Source organism: Cebus imitator, unplaced genomic scaffold, assembly GCF_001604975.1.
Source record: "Cebus imitator isolate Cc_AM_T3 unplaced genomic scaffold, Cebus_imitator-1.0 Scaffold61, whole genome shotgun sequence".
In the NCBI taxonomy this organism is placed as follows: Eukaryota; Metazoa; Chordata; class Mammalia; order Primates; family Cebidae; genus Cebus; species Cebus imitator.
The window spans coordinates 343,167-365,018 of NW_016107376.1; the positions used below are offsets into that span (position 1 = coordinate 343,167).

The 21,852-nt window shown below is 34.7% G+C and overlaps 1 protein-coding gene across 1 annotated transcript in view; it reads right to left on the reverse strand.

Moving 5' to 3' along the window:
- The window catches only part of PLXDC2 (plexin domain containing 2), a 427,121-nt gene that overhangs the window by 103,584 nt on the left and 301,685 nt on the right, over nucleotides 1-21,852 (reverse strand). The window contains exons 5-7 of the mRNA XM_037739047.1: nucleotides 17,427-17,549; nucleotides 13,057-13,175; nucleotides 1,233-1,332 (exon numbers count right to left, since the gene is read on the reverse strand). Of these exons, the coding sequence (XP_037594975.1) occupies nucleotides 1,233-1,332; nucleotides 13,057-13,175; nucleotides 17,427-17,549 (342 nt within the window). The remainder of the gene's footprint in view (nucleotides 1-1,232; nucleotides 1,333-13,056; nucleotides 13,176-17,426; nucleotides 17,550-21,852) is intronic.

Consider the following 21,852-nt stretch of genomic DNA (forward strand, 5'->3'; position numbering starts at 1 on the left):
TGACCAAAGAGCATGTGCATGTGATAAATTACCACTCTAATGAAATCAAAGAAGAAAAAGAACTTTCAACACAAAAGAAAAATGATTTCATCTTGAGATATATTTTCTTATCTCCCATTTCTTTAAATAAGAACACATAGGACACAAACACCCCCCACCCCAACTCCAAGTGCTACCACAGCAGAGCATCTTTCAGGACTGCTTTTGGAGTAAAGAAGATTCAAAAACCAGAAACTTTCAACAGATGCCTCTTTGTAGGATCAGAATGGCTAATGCAGTTAGCATTTTAGTTTCTAATGTGACAAACAGTTGTCCAGAGTAACACATCCCTTTTTATGCTACAAAATGTAAACTAGGCTAGATGGGCAAACATAATTTAAAGAAAATACGTATCTTCTCTGGTGGTAGGTACAGCTCCACCCAGATTTTTATTTACCTAAATTCGTACTTTTTCTTTCATCTCCCTTTAGACTCTAAAACAGTTTTACACAAATACATTAAATGTAAGATAGCACAAAGCTGTGGTTTTGCTCAGAAACTTAAGATAAACATATATGAAAAGTCATATGCCTATCAATCAAATAATTTGTCACTGTTCTATGTCATTCTTATTAATAAAAGAACTATATCTGCTTAGCCAAGCCAACTATCCCAAAGAATCTAGCTGGGCATGGTGGCTCAGGCCTGTAATCCCAGCACTTTGGGAGACCTAGGCAGGAGGACCACTTGAGCTAGGGGGTTCAAGGCCAGGCTGGGCAACATAGCAAGACCTCATTTATTCCAATAATAATAATTTAAAAAATTAGCTGAGCATGGTGGTGCATGCCTGTGGTCCCAGCTACTCAGGATACTGAGATAGGAGACTCATTTGAACCTGAAAGGTCAAGGCTGCAGTGAGCTGTGACTGCACCACTGCACTCCAGCCTGGGTGACAGACTAAGACCCCAAATCAAAAGAAAGGAAAAAAAAAAACAAAAAACAAGAAAAAAAATCCAAAACTACACATTCTTGACTTGGCTATTTAATTTCTCTTCACCTGAGTTAGTTCAAGGATGACAGAGATAGTCCAACAGGAGTTATAAGCCAAACAAGAGAATTAGCAAGCATCAATCAGCTAATCAATTAGCTGTTTTTTTTTTTTTTTTTTCTTCAGGTACATCTTCTTCAGGTCAATTTCCTTTAAATTTACCCCACAGAGGCTCACTCATTGCGACTGCCCTTCTTCTACTTACTGGGAATTTGTTGGATCCTGTGAACAACGACAAATGCATCAGAAAGTCCGACTTTCACTGGATGATTGGTTGAACTTATCTGTGTGACCAAGACAGGAATCTGCAAAAGAAAAAGCAGGTTGCTACATGTTAGATCTGAATTTCATACAGGGGGGAAAGACAGTAAGATCTTCTTGTTTCATGGACAAAACCATGGGAAGGAGATAAAAGACTAGAGAGGGAGCCAAAAGTATTAGAAAAGAGAGACACAGGAAACCAAAAAATAACATCGGTTTAGTGTTGCTGAATAAATAGAAGAATCAAGAGAGTTCCTGGTTCTGGAGATGGCTATTTGATGTTGAAAGTAACAGATTCTCAGCGAATCTAACTGATGTTAGATGCTGCAATCTTAACACACATACAGGCACACCATTAATGCATTTAGGGCTGCCTATAATTTTGGAAACAGAAATTCTCCTCTTACTCTTCGTTTTCCTAAAAAACTGATTGTATATTTGTTTTTATAGTTTTAGAAAATCCTTGTTTATAAGCAGTCTTATAGATATAAAACCTAGAGAAAAACAAAAAAATGCATGGCTAAATATACATTTGCCAATACCCTCATTGATTAATATCTAATTAAATCTGGCAACAATTTCACCATTCTGGTTGAAACTACCATGAAAAACTTCTAAGTTCTTAGGGGTCATCTCAAGGTCACAGTTCTTAAATTTGAATCTAAATGAATCCACAGTCTGAATATGATAGACATTTCTAATATTTACAATTTAAAAATTAGGATAAATTGAGAATATATGAAAAACTATATATGTTACAAATGATATGAACTCTTAGAGTATATTTTTTCAGATTCAGAAAGGATTCATTGGAGATATGATTACTCTCTTTATTATCAGTTTTACAGAGACAAAAAATGGGAATGAGACCATCTTCAATAAATAAAGAAACAGGAAAGTAAAAGAAAAGAATCAATGTGCCAAAAATGTCTTAAGGCAGAATAAACAGATTTGGGGCTATCTATGGGTAATTCATTAAATAATATGTTAAAGCAGATATTACTGATCAACAGAGTGCCATTCTGTTGCTCAGGCTGGAATGCAGTGTTGGAATCATAGCTCACTGCAACCTCGACCTCCAGGCCTCAAGTGATCCTCCTGCCTCAGCCTCCTGAGTAGCTGGCTATTTTTATTTTTATTTTTTTATTTTTTGCAGAGATAGGGTCTCACTATGTTGCCCAGGCCGCAAAATGAACTCCTTCTTGACTAACAATGAAGAGATTATATAGGTGTGTAGATGTATGTATAAAAAAAACATTTAAAAGTATAGCCAGTATTGGGCAAATTAACACAAGAATAAAGCTGTTATTGTCACGATCACCTATTTTATAGAGGACTCTATATTAATAAGGATATGATGCGCCCAAGTCAGTGAATATATGGACCAAAAAGATGTCAAAAGACCAAAACTCTAAAGTCTTTGACTACGGGAAGCTATTTTGTTATCCTGTCTACAAATTTATATTCATCCTCAAAATGTCTCATGAGTCATCTAAGCTGAGAATGTCAGGTAGCCAAAATGAAAAAATAAAAACTCTAAACTATAGAAGTTTTTTTTTTTTTTAACAATGTAGCTTCATTATTTTCAAGTGTCTATAATGGTTGCCTTCTTGAGATTAAAGTAAAGCTAAATTTTAACTGGGCCTTGGTATGATCTGTATTGAATCACACATCTCTGGTGAATTGGTTTCACAATTACATTCTCTTCAAAGGAGAGAAAGAAAAGGAGCTCTCGCACCAGTTAAAATATGCTTCTATTTTGACTTCTACAAGCATTCATGAATACTTTTTTAAACAACAGTATAATTTTTGTTCCATATTACCAGATAGAGACAGGTTTCTTGTTTGGTATACATGTTTCTATAACTGAAATGTTGAAGCAAAGCAAGCACAGAAGCAGAAAGTGGTTGGAATGAGTGCACGAAGTCAAGGTGGGAGAAGAGGTCAGCAGTAAGCAAAAGTGGAGCAGGGCACACTGGCCTTTGGAAGGAGCATCAGAGACAGACACTGCTCGTTTCTCCACGCTGGGGTATCTTTCTCCAGCAAATAGGAACCCCACCCAATCCCTTAAGCATGAGCTTTTTACATCTGTCTCTAAAGCACAGAGAAAACAGCATGCTGCTTAATAGTTAATGGAATTTTATTTTCTCTATCTGTTCTGTCCTGAAAACATCACCAAAACATTCATTTGTTTCCATTACAGGCCCAGCTATCTATCCAATAGGCAGCAGACTATCTCAGCAAGGGTTTGATTGTATAGTATGTGTTCCAAGGTGTGAATCATATGTCTATCAAAGCCTAACTGGAAAAGAAGTACTCCAAACTCATTTTTGCTTCCTTGCTCATCTCCAATATGATGTTTAGTAATTTAAGATTAAAAACAACAGCAACAACAAAAGCCCCCAGTACACCCCAAGCTTTCTGTTTTACCCATTCTTATTTGCCTATAACCCTTAACTTTTTCCTTTGTTTTCCTTAAGTATCTGATCCGGATTCAGTGTTATCAATAGTGAATCTAATTTTTAAGAGTCACAATCTCTTTTATTATTATCAAAATAATAACCTGTAGCCCCAGTTACCTGGGAGGCTGAGGCAGGAGAATCACTTGAGCCCAGGAATTGGAGGCTGCAGTGAACTATGATGGTGCCATTACACTCCAGCCTGAATGACAGAACAAGACTCTGTCTCTAACACACACACGCACACACACACACACACACGCACACTCCAAAATATTAATACTAAGTTGTCCGTAAACTACACCTGAATAGAAGGGCTTTCAGTTAAATTTGACAATGTAAAAGTCCATTTGCTTTCCGGACTATTGCTAACAATTTGCACAATTATTTCAGTCCTTTTTTAGTGTACAGCTCCTGAACTCTTTCCTCTGCTGGGTATTGAGCAATGCATCTAACAGCATGAAAGTCAGGGTGAGCTATCATCAAACAATCAATTCCTAACATGCCTCCTGCCCTCATCTCCACAATCATAATCTGTTGAAAATCTGGAAGCACTCAACTAACAGCATGAAGGTGATAAGCAAAATCCACCTTCGCTTTAAAACAGTGGTTGCAAATTTCCTTTCTTCATAAGCTACTGTGTGCATCAGGTAAGAAAGAAGAAATTCCTGAGGGAGAAGCTGCAGGCTGCACACAATGAGTGAATTTTCCAGCCGATATCTGTCATGTGGAAATGCAAGCCAAGCGCTTCCAGGGCTTTCTGAGTCCTCAAGAAGAAAATGCAAATGTGTATTTTTACTCGAAATGTTTTAATATTTAAATATTGGCAACATATCTGTCTTGCAAACATATATGTATACATAAAACATTAAAAATATACATAGAGTAAAATGTGTACCCTTTGATTTAAAGACTGCTCACACTGAATTGACACATGAAGAGTCTGAGTTTCATACAAAAACAGTGACACAGCATGCTCACTTGAAGAAGCTTGCACCATTGGACTTAAGACAGCTCAGACTCTGGTGTGGACTTCACCTGGCACAATAGCTAGATAAAGAAACTTACTTAAACATGGCTTGGGAATTAAACATTAAGAGAAAAGAAAGGAAGTTAAGGAAAATCTACACCCTGGGTTTGGGGGAGACACAGGGAACGTATCAGGCCTTTAACATCAGGGACAAAAGCATTCTTTTGTCATGGAACATCAGAGCAAGAAGACCATATGTGGGCAAGGGTACCCACCATGTGAAAGAAACCTCCGATTGCCACATCAGGGATAAAGGACTGGGAGGAGAAAGTGAAGAAAAAGCATCTAGAATGGTCACATGAATTGCCCAAGGAAAATGTAACTGACATTGCCAGAGCCCACACTAGAACAAGCTTTTATCTCTAAAATTATTTCCTTTGGGGGTGCTGGGCACCGTGGCTCATGCCTGTAATCCCAACACTTTGGGAGGCTGAGCCAGGCAGACAACTAGCCAGGAGTTAGAGACCAGCCTGTCCAACGTGGTGAAACCTCGTCTCTACTAAAAATACAAAAAATTAGCTGTGCATGGTGGTGCGTGCCTGTAATCCCAGCTCCTCAGGAGGCTGAGGCAGGAGAATTACTTGAACTCAGAAGGCAGTGGTTGCAATGAGCTGAGATTGTGCCAATGCACTCCAGCCTGGGCAGCAGAGTGAGACTCCGTCTTAAAAAAAAAGTAAATAAAATAAAATAAAATAATTTCCTCTGGGACACAGATCTTGCTACCTGGCTACTATATTTATTTAGTTTTACTGACAGCATTTGCTATTGAAACATTATAAAGGGAGAATAACTCAACTTACCATTTTCTTACACTAGGGAAAGTAAACAAAAAACGAAAATGTCAGGCGCTTTTTTATGTGAGATAGCTAAAAAATAAAATATCTCTACAAATGCAAATGAATTAGATCCCAAATAAAGCTGTGTACTGAAATTTTAATATTTTAGGTGTTTAAAATACAGGGAAGAGCTATGATATAAAATACGTGTCTCTATATTTTTCTTAGAATTATTTCTTGAGAGCTGTTTTTAATTAGCATTTTATTCTACCTGGTTTTCTCATCCTTGTATTAGACATGTATGTACATGTATATTATTCTTTTCTGCACACACATTTATCAAGTGTCTTGGATGTATATGCTATATTCACACATCAACTATTCTCATACATGCAGCAATAGTTATAGAAGGAAATTACTTGATATCTAAATGGTGGTGGTCTCAATGCTGTATTCTTTTTGGCCTTCTCTGACTTGCATGAATTACCATTTTTCCTACAAGCTCAGTCAGTGTTCATCTTTTAATACTTTCAGGCTGCTAACCATGAGCGAACGGTCATTACAGTTTAAATAAAAGAAATAATCTTCAAAAAATTCAAAAAATGCATTAAGAGCCCCATTGAAACCTACAACTAGTTAACAATGGTGATTTATTAACTATGTATTCTTCCACAGAAGCAGCAAATGCTACACTAAGGAACATTAGGTTTAAATACTTAAATGGTAGAATAGATTAAAAAGTGATTTTACTTAATAAACAGTAATGTTCCTCTACATTGACCTCTTCTAAAATTTGCTGCTGAAGGAAATGGTAAAGTATTCAACCAAGAAAATGGATAGAACAGGCTAACTCCTGGGCTGAGCCTACCTCTTCTGTGATTTTTCTCCTGTTGCCATCTAATATGACATTTTCATTTAAATTGCAGCATCCTAACCTAGTGACCATCCTTATCCCTCATATAAGCTAGTGAAAAAAAACCTGAATTTGCAATTAACACAGAAAGAGTCACATTCAGCTACAGTTTGTGTCTACAGTGATTACAAATGCCATGTATATCAAGAGAATAGAGATAAAAACAAGTCAGAGAAACTGCAACTTCTCAAAGGTAAGAGGATTCTAGAATAGACAATATCAAGGACAGTAAAGACGCTTATTTCAAATTTCCAGCATTTTTGAAATACACTTTTTTTTTTTTTTTGAGACAGAGTTTTGCTCTTGTTGCCCAGGATGGAGTACAATGGCACTATCTCGGCTCACTGCAACCTCTGCCTCCTGGGTTCAAGCGATTCTCCTGCCTCATCCTCCTGAGTAGCTGGAATTACAGGTGTGTGCCACCATGCCTGGCTAATTTTTTTGTATTATTATTAAAGATGGTTTCTCCATGTTGGTCAGGCTGGTCTCGAACTCCTGATCTCAGGTGATCTGCCCACCTGGGCCTCCTAAAGTGCTGGGATTACAGGAGTGAGCCACTGCTAACAGCCTTTTTTTTTTTTTTTTTTTTGAGACCTTGTTGCATTCTGTTGCCCAGGCTAAAACCCAGTGGCCTGACTTGGCTCACTACAACTTCTGCCTCCTGGGTTCAGCGATTCTCCTGTCTTAGCCTCCTCAGTAGCTAGGATTACAGGCATGCACTACCACGTCCAGCTAATTTTTGTATTTTTAGTAGAGCCTGTTGGCCAGGCTGGTCTCCAACTCTTGACCTCAAGTGATCTGCCCGCCTCAGCCTCCCAAAGTGCTGGGATCACAAGCGTGAGCCACCATGCCCAGCTGTTGGAATAAAATATTTTTTTCGGAGATTATTAGTTTTCTTGTTACACTATCCATAGACCAGAACTTTTAGGGCCATATCTATTATAATCAAGCAAAAAGTCTTCAGTATTTAATGGCAACTTATTATGAAGAAGCTGAGATTTAGGGTCATAGATAATTACTAACAGAATAGAAAAATGGGAGTTTCATTGCCAAATTCCATTAAGGTCTCTGGGTATTTCAGGTTCCTTTTCTGTAAATGACAAAAGTAGCGCTACTCACGGATTTTGTGAGAATTACATGTAATTTTTTGTAAATGCTTAGGCCAGTGCCTGGCACATATGAACAGCTCAAGAACTGCTAGATTTTATTAAATTTGGAAGTTATTGTTAAATGTGAATGTGACTTTCACTTCCGGTTATGGCAGACAAGATTAAAATCATTTCTACTACTTAAGCAGAAAATGTGAATAAAATATGGAAAGTATCTCTTGAAAACTTCAGATAGTTATCAAAGAGCAAGGTCTTGAAAAACCAAAATCCCAAAGAAAGGAAATCCCAGAAGTAAACCCAACACCACTTTCCCCATCAAAGCATTTGCCAATTTACAAATAAGTGTTAAGAGAGTACGAAGGTCTCACTGTTAGCCCAGAGAGGTTAAGTAACTACCGTAACTACCGGACTGCCTTCTTATACACTTTCTTTTCACCACATGACTGAATGGTTCACTCATTTTGATATCCTTGACTGTCTTTCCTGGCTAGTCATTTTCATTCCATAGCTTAGCACATCACATTATATCAATCATATCATAGCCGTCTGTGATCACAGGTAAGAATGATTTGCCTTTCCACGCAGCCTTAGGGCTGTCTCATGGAGCTGAAGAAAAATATATGCATTCAGGGCCACTAAGAAAAAGGTCCATAGTAAATATCCAAATCTTTAGTGGAGCTCCCTGAAGGATTAGAAGAATAAGGTCTTACCAGAAATGTTCTGGCCTTCATAAGGACTTATGCTCAATTTTGAATGGGCCTAGCTGTACAGTATTAAAGTGATCCATCCTGTACTAACAGCCAAAAAAATAAACTGTTTCGTAGGAAGGGAACATTGTCAATCCTGAAAGTACTTTGGTCCTTTGTAAACAATGTCCAATATTTTATTTAAAAAAAATCACCTAGCATTCAAAGAAACATGCCAATGAATGAAAATCTAGAGGAAATAAGAAGAAAACAGGTGATGGAGACAGACCCACAGTTCACTTAGATATTGGAGCTACTAGTCACAAGCTTTAAAATAATCGTTATTAGTATAGTCAAGAAAACAGATGATATGGTTAATTTCATCAGGAAATTCAATCTCTCTAAAAAACAACTGGATATCCTAAAATTGAAAAATGCATTATAATGAACAGTTGGGGATTTGAGGAGAAGAACTTTAAAAAATATTATTCTTTTTGTGTTTTGGCTGAATTCTAAGCAAACTCTATCTTTGAAGTTAATTAAAATATGCAGCTATGTAACAATAAGGGTCCATAGCTTAAAACAGAATTTCAAATCTTTGGTTGCACAATACAGAGCTATAGCCTCAGGAAAAATAACTTAATTATTTAAAGGAATCCATGCCTTCACAATTCCTCTCTACAATATGATTACAGAAAACAACAGGATCTTGGTGAAGAAACATTGAATATTTTGAGCAGATCTGTATTCACTCTTATTTTAAGCAGCAGTCGTACTTCCCTATTTCAATCCAATTATAAGTAAGATTGTTATAAGTGTAAATGTATTTTCTTATTTATTAATCATTCATCATTTAGTCTGCACTACAAAAAATTATGCTATTGAAGAAAGGACAATATTTGCAGAATGAAAGGATTGGAGGTCATGTACGTGCTTGGCATGATTAGCACATTGAAATACTGAGATAAATTGCATGAAGGCATTGACAATGAAATTTTTTTAACTAAATTTATTCAACCCATTACTAATTTTAATGTAAAATTTAATAGTAATTGTAATTTACAATTTTAAAACAAGTCCCAAAATGGTGGTGGGTTTCATGTAAATCAGAATTTTTCTTCTTATTCACATAAAATATAATGAAACAAAACAAAGCTGGTGTTAGTTTATTAGAAGAAACTTATTACAGAAAGAATTACACTTACTTCCCTGTCTATAATTCCGTAAGTTTAGCTTGGACAGGAACAGAAAATTATACTCCTTGTAATCATAGGTTCTTAGAATTTGGTTAGCTCTACAAATGAAGTAGGAATACCTCTCCTGACTATACTTGTAATTGTGTGATATGAAAACAATCTAATAATAAAGATTCTTAAAGAGCAAATATTAAGAAATACTTATTAGAAAAACAAATGAGACATAGATTTGTGAATTGTTATACATAATCTCTTTAGGCAGGAAAAATGGTCGAGCTGTCTTAGGATCATCAAATTAAAGTTTTTGACTCTGGATTTGTCCTTAACGAGCTCTGTGACCTCATGTATGTCATTTAATCTCTCTGACTCAGCTTGCTCAGCTATAAAATGAAGATAATCATGTATGATCTATTTCCATAATTAAGTCATAAACATTTATTGAACAGCTTCTATGTACCACTGCTATTGTAAAATGCTTAAGATATTAAGGCTATAGGAAATTGTTGAAGAATTGAACACTATAATGCATGTGAAAGTGCCTTGTAAATGATAATACATGATGCAAGCTACTATTTTATGGTATCATGTTTAGGAATATTTTTCTAGCAGTGTGAGGAGCTTCTAGCTCTCACCCGAATGCAAGAGGACTCTGTTTTGACAAATTTTACAAATAACAATTTGCCTTAGCAAAATAAAATATATAACAATTACTGAGAAGAAAAAAGAGGTAAGCTAGAAAAGTAGAAGCTGCTTTCTATCTAGGACATAAAAAGAGCAGAAAGGCAAATAACTAAAAATGACTTATATGAACTCCAAGTGCAGAAGGAAGACAATCTTCAGGATAAGCGCCTGGGAATATCAAGAAAGCGTTAAATTTGCCTGTCATCTTGAAACTCCCCATGACAAAACAGGAAAACTGTAATGGAACGTTTTTCTTTGATAAAAATGAAGAAAAGAGAAGGCCTTTAAAAATACTAACCTAGAAGAAAGAACAGGAAGAATCAACCGTTACTCTGCAATGTGAGTTATCCTTTGAGAACAGTATAAAAAGATGACAATTTTGATAATAATGGCTGGTAAGAGAAACCACAAGAAGAACACAAACCTCTGTTTTGACAAAGCCTCCAGCTGGTGAGACCTAAGACTCCAAACTTACTGACTCTGTGTCTTTCCAGAAACTTGACCACTGCTGTTTGAAACCATTGAAAACTAACATTGTAAAACATCACTGTGCAGTTCCAGCAATATACTAGATTGCAATGAAAACTACAAATGAATGAACCCTTTTGAGAAATATTCCCTCAGCTTCCAGGGAGTGTGACATAAAAATATGGTGGGCTCTGGTATAAAAAACATAGCCCTGTTTTTATCTCCTTGGGGAATCACCACACTGCTTTCCACGATGGCTGAACTAATTTACACTCCCATGAGCAGTGTATAAGCATTCTGTTTTCTCTACAACCTCACCAGTAAAACTACATTCAGCCCAGAAATCCCATTACTGGGTATATAGCCAAAATAATATAAATTCATATAACCAAATACCACCTGTTTCCCCAAACCCTATTGAAATAAAAAAATGAGTAGAGAAAAGAGAATTTGTAGGGCAGGGAAGATTCTGTATGACACTATAATGATGGATGCATGACATTACACATCCTTAAAACCCTTAGAAAATACAGCATCAAGAGGGAACGCTAATGTAATCTAAGAACATTAAGTGATATTGATGTGTCAATGTAGGTTTATCTGTTGCAACAAATGTACCATTCTGGAGGGGCATGTTGATGATGGGGGAGATGTTCAGCAGGGGAAGAAGAGTATGTTCAACCTCTGTGTATTTTCTGCCTCATTTTGCTGTGAATCTAAAACTACTCTCAGTCTGTTAATTTAAAAATAAATAAATAAATCATTCTGCCACAAAGACACACGCATGTCTATGTTAACTGCAGCATATTATAATAGCACCACTATTTATAATAGCAAGGACATAGAACCAACCAAAATGCCCACCAATGATAGACTGGATAAAGAAAATCAGGTACACATATCCCATGGAATACAATGGAGTCATACACCAAATGAGATAATGTCCTCTGCAGGGACATGGATGGAGCTGGAGGTCGTTATCCTTAGAAAACTAATGCAGGAATGGAAAACCCAATACCACATGTTATCACTTATAAGTGGGAGCTAAATGATGAAAATACCCCATGGGACAAAGAACGGAACAACACACACTGAGGTCTACTTGAGGGTGGGGGTAGGGGGAGGGAGAGGATAAGAAAAAGTAACTGTTGGGTTCTGGTCTTAGTATCTGGGTGAGAAAATTATCTGCATAACAAAACCCCTGTGACATGAGTTTCCCTCTATAACAAATCTTCACATGTACTTCTGAACCTCAAAAACAACTTTTTTTTTAAAAAAAACCATAAGCTTGGATAAAGAAACACAGAGAAGGACATATCCTATAATTACATCCTATTTACACAATGGCTCTCAAGTAAATGAAAAACTCCATTAAAATGTTTTAAAGGAATAGAAATAGTTGACATGGTTATAGAATTTTTTTTTAAAGTTGGCCTATTTAATTGTAATTAAATTATGTTTCACTTTTTTGGCATAGATGGATTTCAGAAGATTTGACCAAAGTGAATTCTTTCTTTATCCTCAACATCCCTTTTATAATCTGGGATTCATTTCTCAAAGAAAAAGTAATCTCTCAGTTGAAAACAATGTATTGAGTCTGTATTACTATAAATGCCCCTTAACCTGTAGGTTAATAATGCTCATTATTAGTTCTCATGGTCCAGGTTTCTCTCATAGTTAGACACCATCTAAAACATTACATCTGCAGTTCTTGGAACTTTATTCCTATACTCTTTGTCTAACAGACCTTAATTACTTTGTCAAAAGAGTTTGAAATCAAACACACAATTATTCTAGTCTGAATATTCTGTAAATTTAAGGCTACAATTCAGTAAATGTGCGTTCTTTACTTTGTCAATTTGTTAAAATGAAACAAACCATAAGTTTAAACTCCCTTGTTCTTTCTATCACTTAGGTCTCTAATTAATCTTTCTTATCCTGTTTCAATAAGCATTAGCCAAAGGGATTGTAAGCTCAGCTGTCCTGGAACTCTCTCAGTACTGGGTCATTGAGCCACATAAGTTTTCATGCCTACAAATGCTTTTGAAATTAGAACCAAAATATATCACAGAAATTAACAAGGTGGAAAAAAACCTAACAAAATATTCAAATATAAACATTTAGATTTAGATGAGAAATCCCTCCAAATTGGATTTTATTTTTCTTAGAGACATTTCACTCTAATACCACTAGCATATAATTACTGAATAATTTTATGAAATTGATGGGTCCTTATGCCAACAATATCAGAATACAAAACACAGAGCTAACAATCAATGAACCCAGAAAATTAAAACTAACTCAAATATTTTTTATGAAGCAAAAGAAACCAAGAGGCAAGAAAATGATTTGAGGGTCATGACTGTAAAATGTCGTTTTCTTGACACTTGGAGGAAAGACAGCAGTCAAGAACAAGGGGAAGGGAAAGAATTTATTAATACATTACTTACTTCTTTGTATCCGAAGATTATGCGTCCATCCATGAGCAGGGTTGCCTGGAAGGTGAAGCTTCCCAGGTTATAATTATCCTGGAGATGTACATGGTCCCACTGGACCACAAGTGCTGTGCCTATAAACCCAGTTAAAAAAAGAAGAAATGCAATGAGAAAAACATACCAATCAATTCTGATGGGAAATTTCACAAGAAAGCTTTTGCATCTGGCCTTCAAATCTGGTAGTTGTACGATTTCAATTTTATGTGGTTAATAAAATTCTGTTACTGAAATAGCATTTGGGATTTTTTTTTTTAAGGACTATTCTCTAAATATTTAGTAAAATATAACCTCATGCTTAGGTTAATACTGAGCTATTGCAGTGTGGGGGAATTTTGCCTTAGGGATTTTATTAATGTTAACGGGTACTGTCTGCTTAAATTTCTATAAGCCAGTTTCAAAATGCAGCCCAAGTGGATTGAATGAACTTCAAATACATTTGACAAACGCTGAGAGAGAAAGAAACACATTTAAAAAGTTAGGACCACATACAAAAGACCTGCAAATGTCTTTTCCACACTTAGAAATATACTTTTCCACACTGAAGGAGTTCCTTGAAGACTAATGGGAATTTTCTCCTTGGGTTCACAACGGTTGTATTTCTGTCTTTGTTGTGTTTCTTCCACGATGCTGCACGCAGCTCAAAGGACCCTGGGCTAAGATTTCTAAAGCCCCCTTGAAGCACACTAGGATGAAACTCCAGTGCTGTATATTATATTCTGACTCACTCAGTCAGTGTTTACTATGAACAAGTAACATGACATAAAAACTGAAACACAGTTTAATAGTCACCAGTGAGAAGTCATATTTTTGTTTTAAATGACATTTGTGTAGTCTCTTTTTTTAAAAAAAGAAAAGAAATGAGCTGCTAAGACTTCTTCACTCTAAATATTAGATTTTTCTGTTCGGCTTACAAAAATATTGTTGCCCAAAAAAGTTGTGTTGAAAATGAAAATCATAGAACTAAAAGAGCAAATTTTATCTCTCAGCAATAAATATCTGATATATTTAAAAATTACAATTGCATGGAAGAATTAATTTTCAGTAACTGGTGCTATTAGTAACGCCTCTTGAGCTAGTTGACAACTTTAAATAGTCACGTTATTTCAAATATTTTGAAAGCCCTATTGTAAGTCTTTGAAGAGTGTTGAAGTATAGAAATGGACTTCTTTTGAGGCAAAACTTTAAATGTTTTTTAAAGAAAAAATTGAACTTGACCTTGGTGCTTTTAGTCATTATTACTGCTTTGAGTAAAGACCACCCAGGTTTCCTTCCATGGGCATCTCTCTGTCTATATTGTCCTTTTGGAAAGAAAAAAGATAAGGGGTGGGAAAGGGGAAAAGGGAGAAAGGGGGAGAAAGAGGGAGAAAGAAGGAGGGGAGGGGAGGGGGAGGGGGGAGGGGAGGGGAAGGGAGAAGACGGGAGGGCAAGAAGACAATAGCCCGGAAACTTCCCATGATTTTTTAAGTATAGGGATTTTCTAATTGTGAAATGCCTTCTAACTTCCTTTTCCTTCACACATGTCTACCCCCAAGCTCTAGTCTCTTCCCTATTCTCTAGTTACTTTTTTCTTCCTGAAAGACACATTTATTTTTTAACCTTTTAACTTCAAGTGTATTTTTTTCCACTATGCCATTATGAACATTCATTGATTCATTAACTGAATAATGTATTGAGGGCCTAATGAGAGCCGGACATTAGGGATTCAGTAGTGAACCAGACAGATATCATACATAAAAAAATGAAAATGCCAGTCTAGAACAGGCACTGACCAACTACAATTGTCCTTTGAACACACCGCAGTTGAAAACACTCACAGACAACAATGTAGCCTAGAAATATTGACAAAAGAAGAAACAGTTGTCATGAATGTACAAAAATATGTAGATACTAGTCTGTATTATCTAGTTTCAATCACGCTCCGGTGATGCAGTGAAAACAATGAGCCAGAAGGCAGAAGACTTAGACTTGCACCTTGCCTCTATAAAACTTCCCGTGTGAACTTGGACACAATTAATCTGCATGAGCCCATTTCCTCTCCTATAACACAGAAAGTATAATTTCTGCCTTCAAGTGATTTCTGCATTAAATACAAGAAAATATAGTTGTCCTTGATTATTTATGAAAAAGAGAGGGCTATATAAATTAAAGTTTATAATGCAAATTCTGAGGAAAAGATTCCTAATATTTTGTTAGTAGCAGGTTGTTAAAAATCACAGTTTGTACATGCTAACTTTTATATTATGTAATAGCATAGCCCTCTCAACACTTACTGATTTAAATTTTCTGACCTGCTGCTATCTTCTCCAGAGAAGACTGCTTTCCTAAATTGTTGAGTTTCCAATCTTTAGGTATGCTCCCAATGATTCTAACCAAACTTGAAAATATTTCAGCAAGTTGCCGTGGTAAAAAAGGACTTTGTGAAGAGGCTTACAGTATTTAAAAGTGTTTCCCTCATTTAATAAAACACAAGCTTTCATTATCATATTGTTTGAACTCAATATTTCTCAATATTAGATTCCTATGGAATAAGTCATTACACAGAAGACATTTCAGTGGGTAAAAAAAAACATGCATTTTTGAATAATAATGCTTTTATAATTCCCAGAAATACTCACTTTATACATTTAATTATTTTTATTCATTCATTAAATAATTATTTAGGGTCTATGCCTATTAAAAATCTATGCAGGGTACCGGAGATAAAATGATTTCTTATAAATAGCCACAGCCCTTGTTTTTAAAGAACTTAAAGTTCAGTTGGAGTAGTATACATCAATTTTTTAAAAATCATTCAAATACATGTAAAATTCAAATATTAAGAGCTACCCAGAAACAAGGTATATGAGAATATATGGAGAGAGACTTATTTAATATGCTTTATGATTTTGATACCAACATTATAAAAACATGGTCATTAGAATCATGTGCCCATAAGTAAATGACTCTAATATCATCTAGTGAGTGTCGGAGCTTGGAAAATAGTCAATTTTCATTAAATCATTCATTATTTCCTCAGGATAGATTCCCAAGGCAATTTTGTATGGGAATCATAGAATAAGTTTCAGATAAGTTTCTGGCTGCAGTTTTGCCTCAAGCATACTGTATTTACACTCTACTTGCACATCCTTGGGTGTTAGCACCTTGTGAGGTTTTAAGAAATGGAAGAGAATATATGTTTTTAAAATAATAGAGAGAAATCATTATAGTCAATATTTCGAGTTACTTAACATTGGATCATACCTTGGTGTTACTCAAATTGTTCAAAGTGTATTCCTAAGTGAATATCTAACTATGTTTAGTATCCCACTGTGCTATTTTGAACTGTAAAATGGCTTCATCACACTGGTTAGGAGGCTGCTCTTAGCAAAATGATCATACTTTTCCAAGGCTACTGCTGCCATCAAGTCTATTTCAACCACAAATAAATTTCTTCCTTGATCATCAGAAATAAGAGCAGCAATAATTCTGTTCACCCCAAATGCTTGTATAATTTGCAGGTATAAAATTGTCATTTGAACAAATAAATACCATTTGTGAATAATAAATACACAGAAAATTTTATATTTAATTAATCTTTCCAATATAAACACTTTTTTACCTATAATTTATTTTCTCTACCAAAGATACGGCTTTCGATAAGATGTTGAGATGAAAATTCATTTGTGTCTCTAAGACCTTGAATTTCTCACTTGGATTTTGGCAGCATTTAACGATATATTCTAGTTTTTTCTCTACTTTCTATGTCACAAAAAGTAATAGCAGGGATATATTGCTCTTGGTGTATTTGATAAATCTTAATGGACTCTCACTCATTTTTTAAAGTCAAGAAAACTTTATTTTCTTAAGTTGAACTACCCACACTACTTTATACTTTTAAAAATATGTGTTAATCTTATGGATACATACAAGTCATAAGTTCTAGAAATTTTATATCACTATATTATGCCACTTGCTTCTACTGGAAGATCAGAACTAAGAAAATTATTCTAATTTCCATTTTTTTCTGATGGAAAAATTGGAAAACTGATTTACTGAAATAGCATCAAAAACTTATGGAAATGCATCAAAAATACATTTGCTTTGAGGTCTTGTCTACAGCAACTCATTTCTATTGTGTATAATATATGTTAATAAACATGTTGGATAAATGTCATTTGTGTACTTTATAAATCTTAACAGTTAACAGTATAACATTTGTCATCTCAGACCATTTGCATCAAGCAGTTTACACACCAAAAATATAGAGTCCACAAAACATTAACATGAATCTGATGCTTGAGGTTAAAAATAAATATGCAGCAAAACATATGCTAATCAATACATACCATTATCAAAATATCTGACAGTTGAATTTCTGGATACACTGGGATCGAAATTTGCCATTAAAGGTGCTATGTACTGTGTAGCTGTTAGCATTCGATGTACAACTTCTCCAGTGTATATGAAACCTAGAAACAGAAAAATAGGAAACATGTTCAGAAAAAGACGCCCATATAAAATTATAATTAAAATACTTCCAACTCCATTACAGTCAAATTTTTAAAATAAAATGTCATGGTAGCTCGAAAAAAAGGAACATATTTAATATCTTAGTGTCTAATTAACAATACTTGGTCTGGATTAAGTAACAAATTCTGATACGATTTGGTAGAACCTTGCAGACTGGCAAATCCAAAATCTATAACATGCACAATTTTAATTGTGGGAAAAGTGAGTATTATCTGGATGAGATTAGTAGTCTAAAAAATGCTAATACTGTATGATAAGTAATTAAAATATTCAATTTGCCATTATTAATCCCTTGTTATTTTAACATTAGGTTACCACACAAGTCTTTTGAATGAGTGAATTCAGTTTCATGATATTTATTTAACCTACCATCTCGGCATAGGACATTTTAGAAATGACACCTGCTAAAATGCAGAAAATGTTTTGATGCTTTTTTTTTTTCCTTGAAAGTTGAAAGGGTGCTAAACACCCACAGTGAAGATTTCACATTTCTTGGATTGCTCAAGTCTCTATATTATCAGCACACTGTCAAGAAGATAAAGTCTATATGTTTGCAGATAAGATGGTAAAACATTGACCATGCACAAATGCCTCTCTATTTAGAGATTTAATCAATGCCAGTCTATTCTAGCAGTTGGATAATGAGAGGGAATTTACTATGGAGGACTTCAGCTTTGAATTAACTTTCAATAGCTCCTATGTTACAAGTCTAACCCACTTTCAATTTTTCACACTAGGTTTATTTACTTTGCGGATTATCCATGACAAATTGTTAATCCTGTGCTGGCTTCTTGCCTACAAAGTCTTTAGCTGCCTGAAAGGAGAGTCAGCTCAGGGAATGCTAACTAATTTTAATATTAATCTAAGAAATACACAATTAAAATACATATGCAAATGCACACACACACAAATAAAATGCAAAGCAAATTATTTGTGACAATGTGATGTAATGTATGGGTAGTCATGAGTTAATTAGATACCCAAGACTAATATAAATCATTTTTCTACATTCACAAGAAACAATAAAGAAGCAATGCAATATTTGAAGCTCAAAAAATGTTACTTTGATAACTCATTTTATGGTCTGAATAAATATTTCATTGGCATTTTGCAGTCTTCATTGTTTCAAATTCCAAATTGTGATGTTCCAAATTCTGCAGGTTATTGCAGAATTACACCTACAGTTATTTACTTAGAAATTAATTTCTTTTTGATAACATCTTCTTTCCTTTGACTACCTTTTAACTTTTCATCAAAAGCATAATTGAACTATAGCTATTCATCTTAAAAAATATTTTAACTGGAAAAATCTTCAATGTGTTTTTATCACCATGACTTCTTGCTTATTTGCCAAGCACTCTTTTAAAATAAATAACTGATGTCTTAAGCAGAATTTTGTACATTTGTAATTTCACATAGCTCAAGTGTATTAAAAAATGTTATGGTGATATGGTCATTGCTTTTATTATATTTCTCTCTGGATTTTCAGTCATATTCCTAATATTCAAAGTGCAATATCACATCCTTAACATTATAAACATGAAGAGTAACTTTTTCAGTGTCTCTATTTTTTCTCCTATCCTCACCAGCATGCATTTATAATGTCATCGTTAAAATGAGTACAAAAATTCTATAGATACAATCTTTTAAGAGAAATCTCTGAATTAGACTCTGAAAGTGTTATTTCAGAGAAAACAGCTCCAGGTAGGTTATTTCTCTTCTTTATATTCTCCGTGTACAAACAGAAAAAACTGCTTAACTTGGGGAATGAAGGGCAGTTATTCAAGGAGGGAAGATAATTTTAAATAAATACAAAATCCATTCTCCAAGACAACTTTGTAAGAAAAACAGCAGCAATCCCTAAAAATATACTGTTGCAAAATGTAAGAGCATTGATCATTTTGGACACTTCATACTTACTGTTAGTTTTTAAATAAATAATATATATATATATATATATATATATTATATATATCTTATATATATAATATATATATTCCCCTCAATGTTTCTACATAGATTTGTCAGGAAAACTGCTCTCCACTTTCAATAACCCAGTTTTCAGATCACAGCAACCATTAACTGTTATTTCTTTTCAGTGGGAAAATGTTTCCCAAATCTACAATTTCTCAAATGTCAGAAGGGAAATTTCAAGTTGTTTCCAAAGAACTCTGTAGAAATATAGAATAATTTGTTAACATGTAAAAGCCATGGATATAGCTTGATTCTTTTATTACCAGAACATTAAAATCAATTATATTACTATGAATATTAAAGTTGCCACAACTACAAAGAACAAGAAACTGCTACTACAATTACCAGCATGTCTGGCGCTGCTATTACGACTACCACCGTTTATACCGCCACCATGAAAGATTAATACAAAAAAAAAAAAAAAGAAAAGAAAGAAAGAAAAAAACACGATTCTGTAAAACGAGTTTCATTTTACTAATTCAGGGAATACTTGTTTGTTTTTCTTAGCCATACTGAAAGTTAATTATATCAGTATCTCAGGTTAGTTTCTAATGACCAAGAAATAAAATTCTTGGTTTCTTGGTGAAGCCTATCTCATGATAGACCTTACCTTGTTCTCATTAAGTTTCTAGATTTTAAAAATATCACTTCAGTAGTGGTTAATAATTGAGTGGAGAGAAAATTTACAAGCTTGCAGGGGAATGTAATTAGGTGTTAAATAAGAAAGAGCTATGCAAATCAATGCAACAGAACTCCAAACCTTTAAAGGCACTCATAGCCACCAACACACCATTAGACATTTACTTCTTTCCTTTGGCTGTTCTGGGCATGCTCAGTTAAATATAAATATAAATATGTGTATATATATATATAATATGTATATTTTTCTGATCCTTCATGTTTTGGGGTAATTTAAGCAATTTTTATTATTATTATACTTTAAGTTCTGGGATACTTGTAAAGAACATGCAGGTTTGTTACACAGGTATACATGTGCCATGGCGGTTTGCTGCATACATCAACCTGTCATCTACATTAGGTGTATCCCCTAATGCTATTCCTCCCCTAGATCCCCACATCCCAAAAGGCCCCAGTGTGTGATGTTACCCTCCCTGTGGCTATGTGTTCTCATTGTTCAATTCCTACTTATGAGTGACAACACGTAGTGTTTGGTTTTCTGTTCTTGTGGTAGTTTGCTGAGAATGATGGTTTCCAGCTTCATCCACATCCCTGCTAAGGCCATGAACTCCTACTTTTTAGGGGCTACATAGTATTACATGGTATGTATGTGCCACATTTTCTTTATCCTGTCTGTCATTGATGGGCATTTTGGTTGGTTCCAAGTCTTTGCTATTGTGAATAGTACTGCAATAAATATACATGCATATGTGTCTTTATAGTAGAATGATTTATAATCCTTTGGATATATGTTTTGACTATTTTATTTACATTTCTTTGTAGCCATTTGAAAAGCTAATCATACAATATCTCCTTTGCTTACTATGTGATTCTACTATAAATAGCACTCATTTGCTCATCTGCCTTTGCAGAAAAGTCATTTATGCAGATAATTTGGGACTGGGAAAGACATCTTAATTTAAAAAAATCAAGTTAAAGAAGCAAACATATTCTGTTCTTTGAATCTCAAATAATAGTGAACACATGGCCATTCCCTTTTGCCTTAACAACTATTAAAACCAGAGTTAAATTCTGAGTTCATTTGTAATCAACAGCTTTGTTTTTGTACCCTGAAGAATTTCCTTGGGCTGCTTTCTGTAGGTGGTCTCTAGTCATGTGAATAATCTGCTTTTCTATCTGGAAGTCTCATCAAGTCATTTTGGGGATTCTATCATTGTAGGTCTTGTCATGAATAAATTCCAATCAATCATTATAGATTTAATAATCTTAACTATGTATGTACTAACCAGAAATATTCTGGTAATGGTGAGATTAACCAGTATCTATATAGGCCTTTGCTAATTATATTATTTTCATGTATATTCTTCTGTTCTTTCTCTTTCCTTTTCTTCTTTTCTTCTTTCCTTCTTTCCTTCCCTCCCTCCCTCCATCTGTCCCTCCCTCCCTCCCTTCTTTCCTTCCTACTTTCTCTTCCCCTTCCCCTTCCTTCCTTCTTTCCTTCCTTCTTTCTCTTTCTTTCTTTTTTTCTTTTCTTTCCTTTCTCTCTCTCTTTCCTTTCTTTCTTTCTCTTTCTTTCCTTCCTTCTTTCCCTTTCTTTCTTCCTTCCTTCCCTTCCTTCCTTCCTTCCTT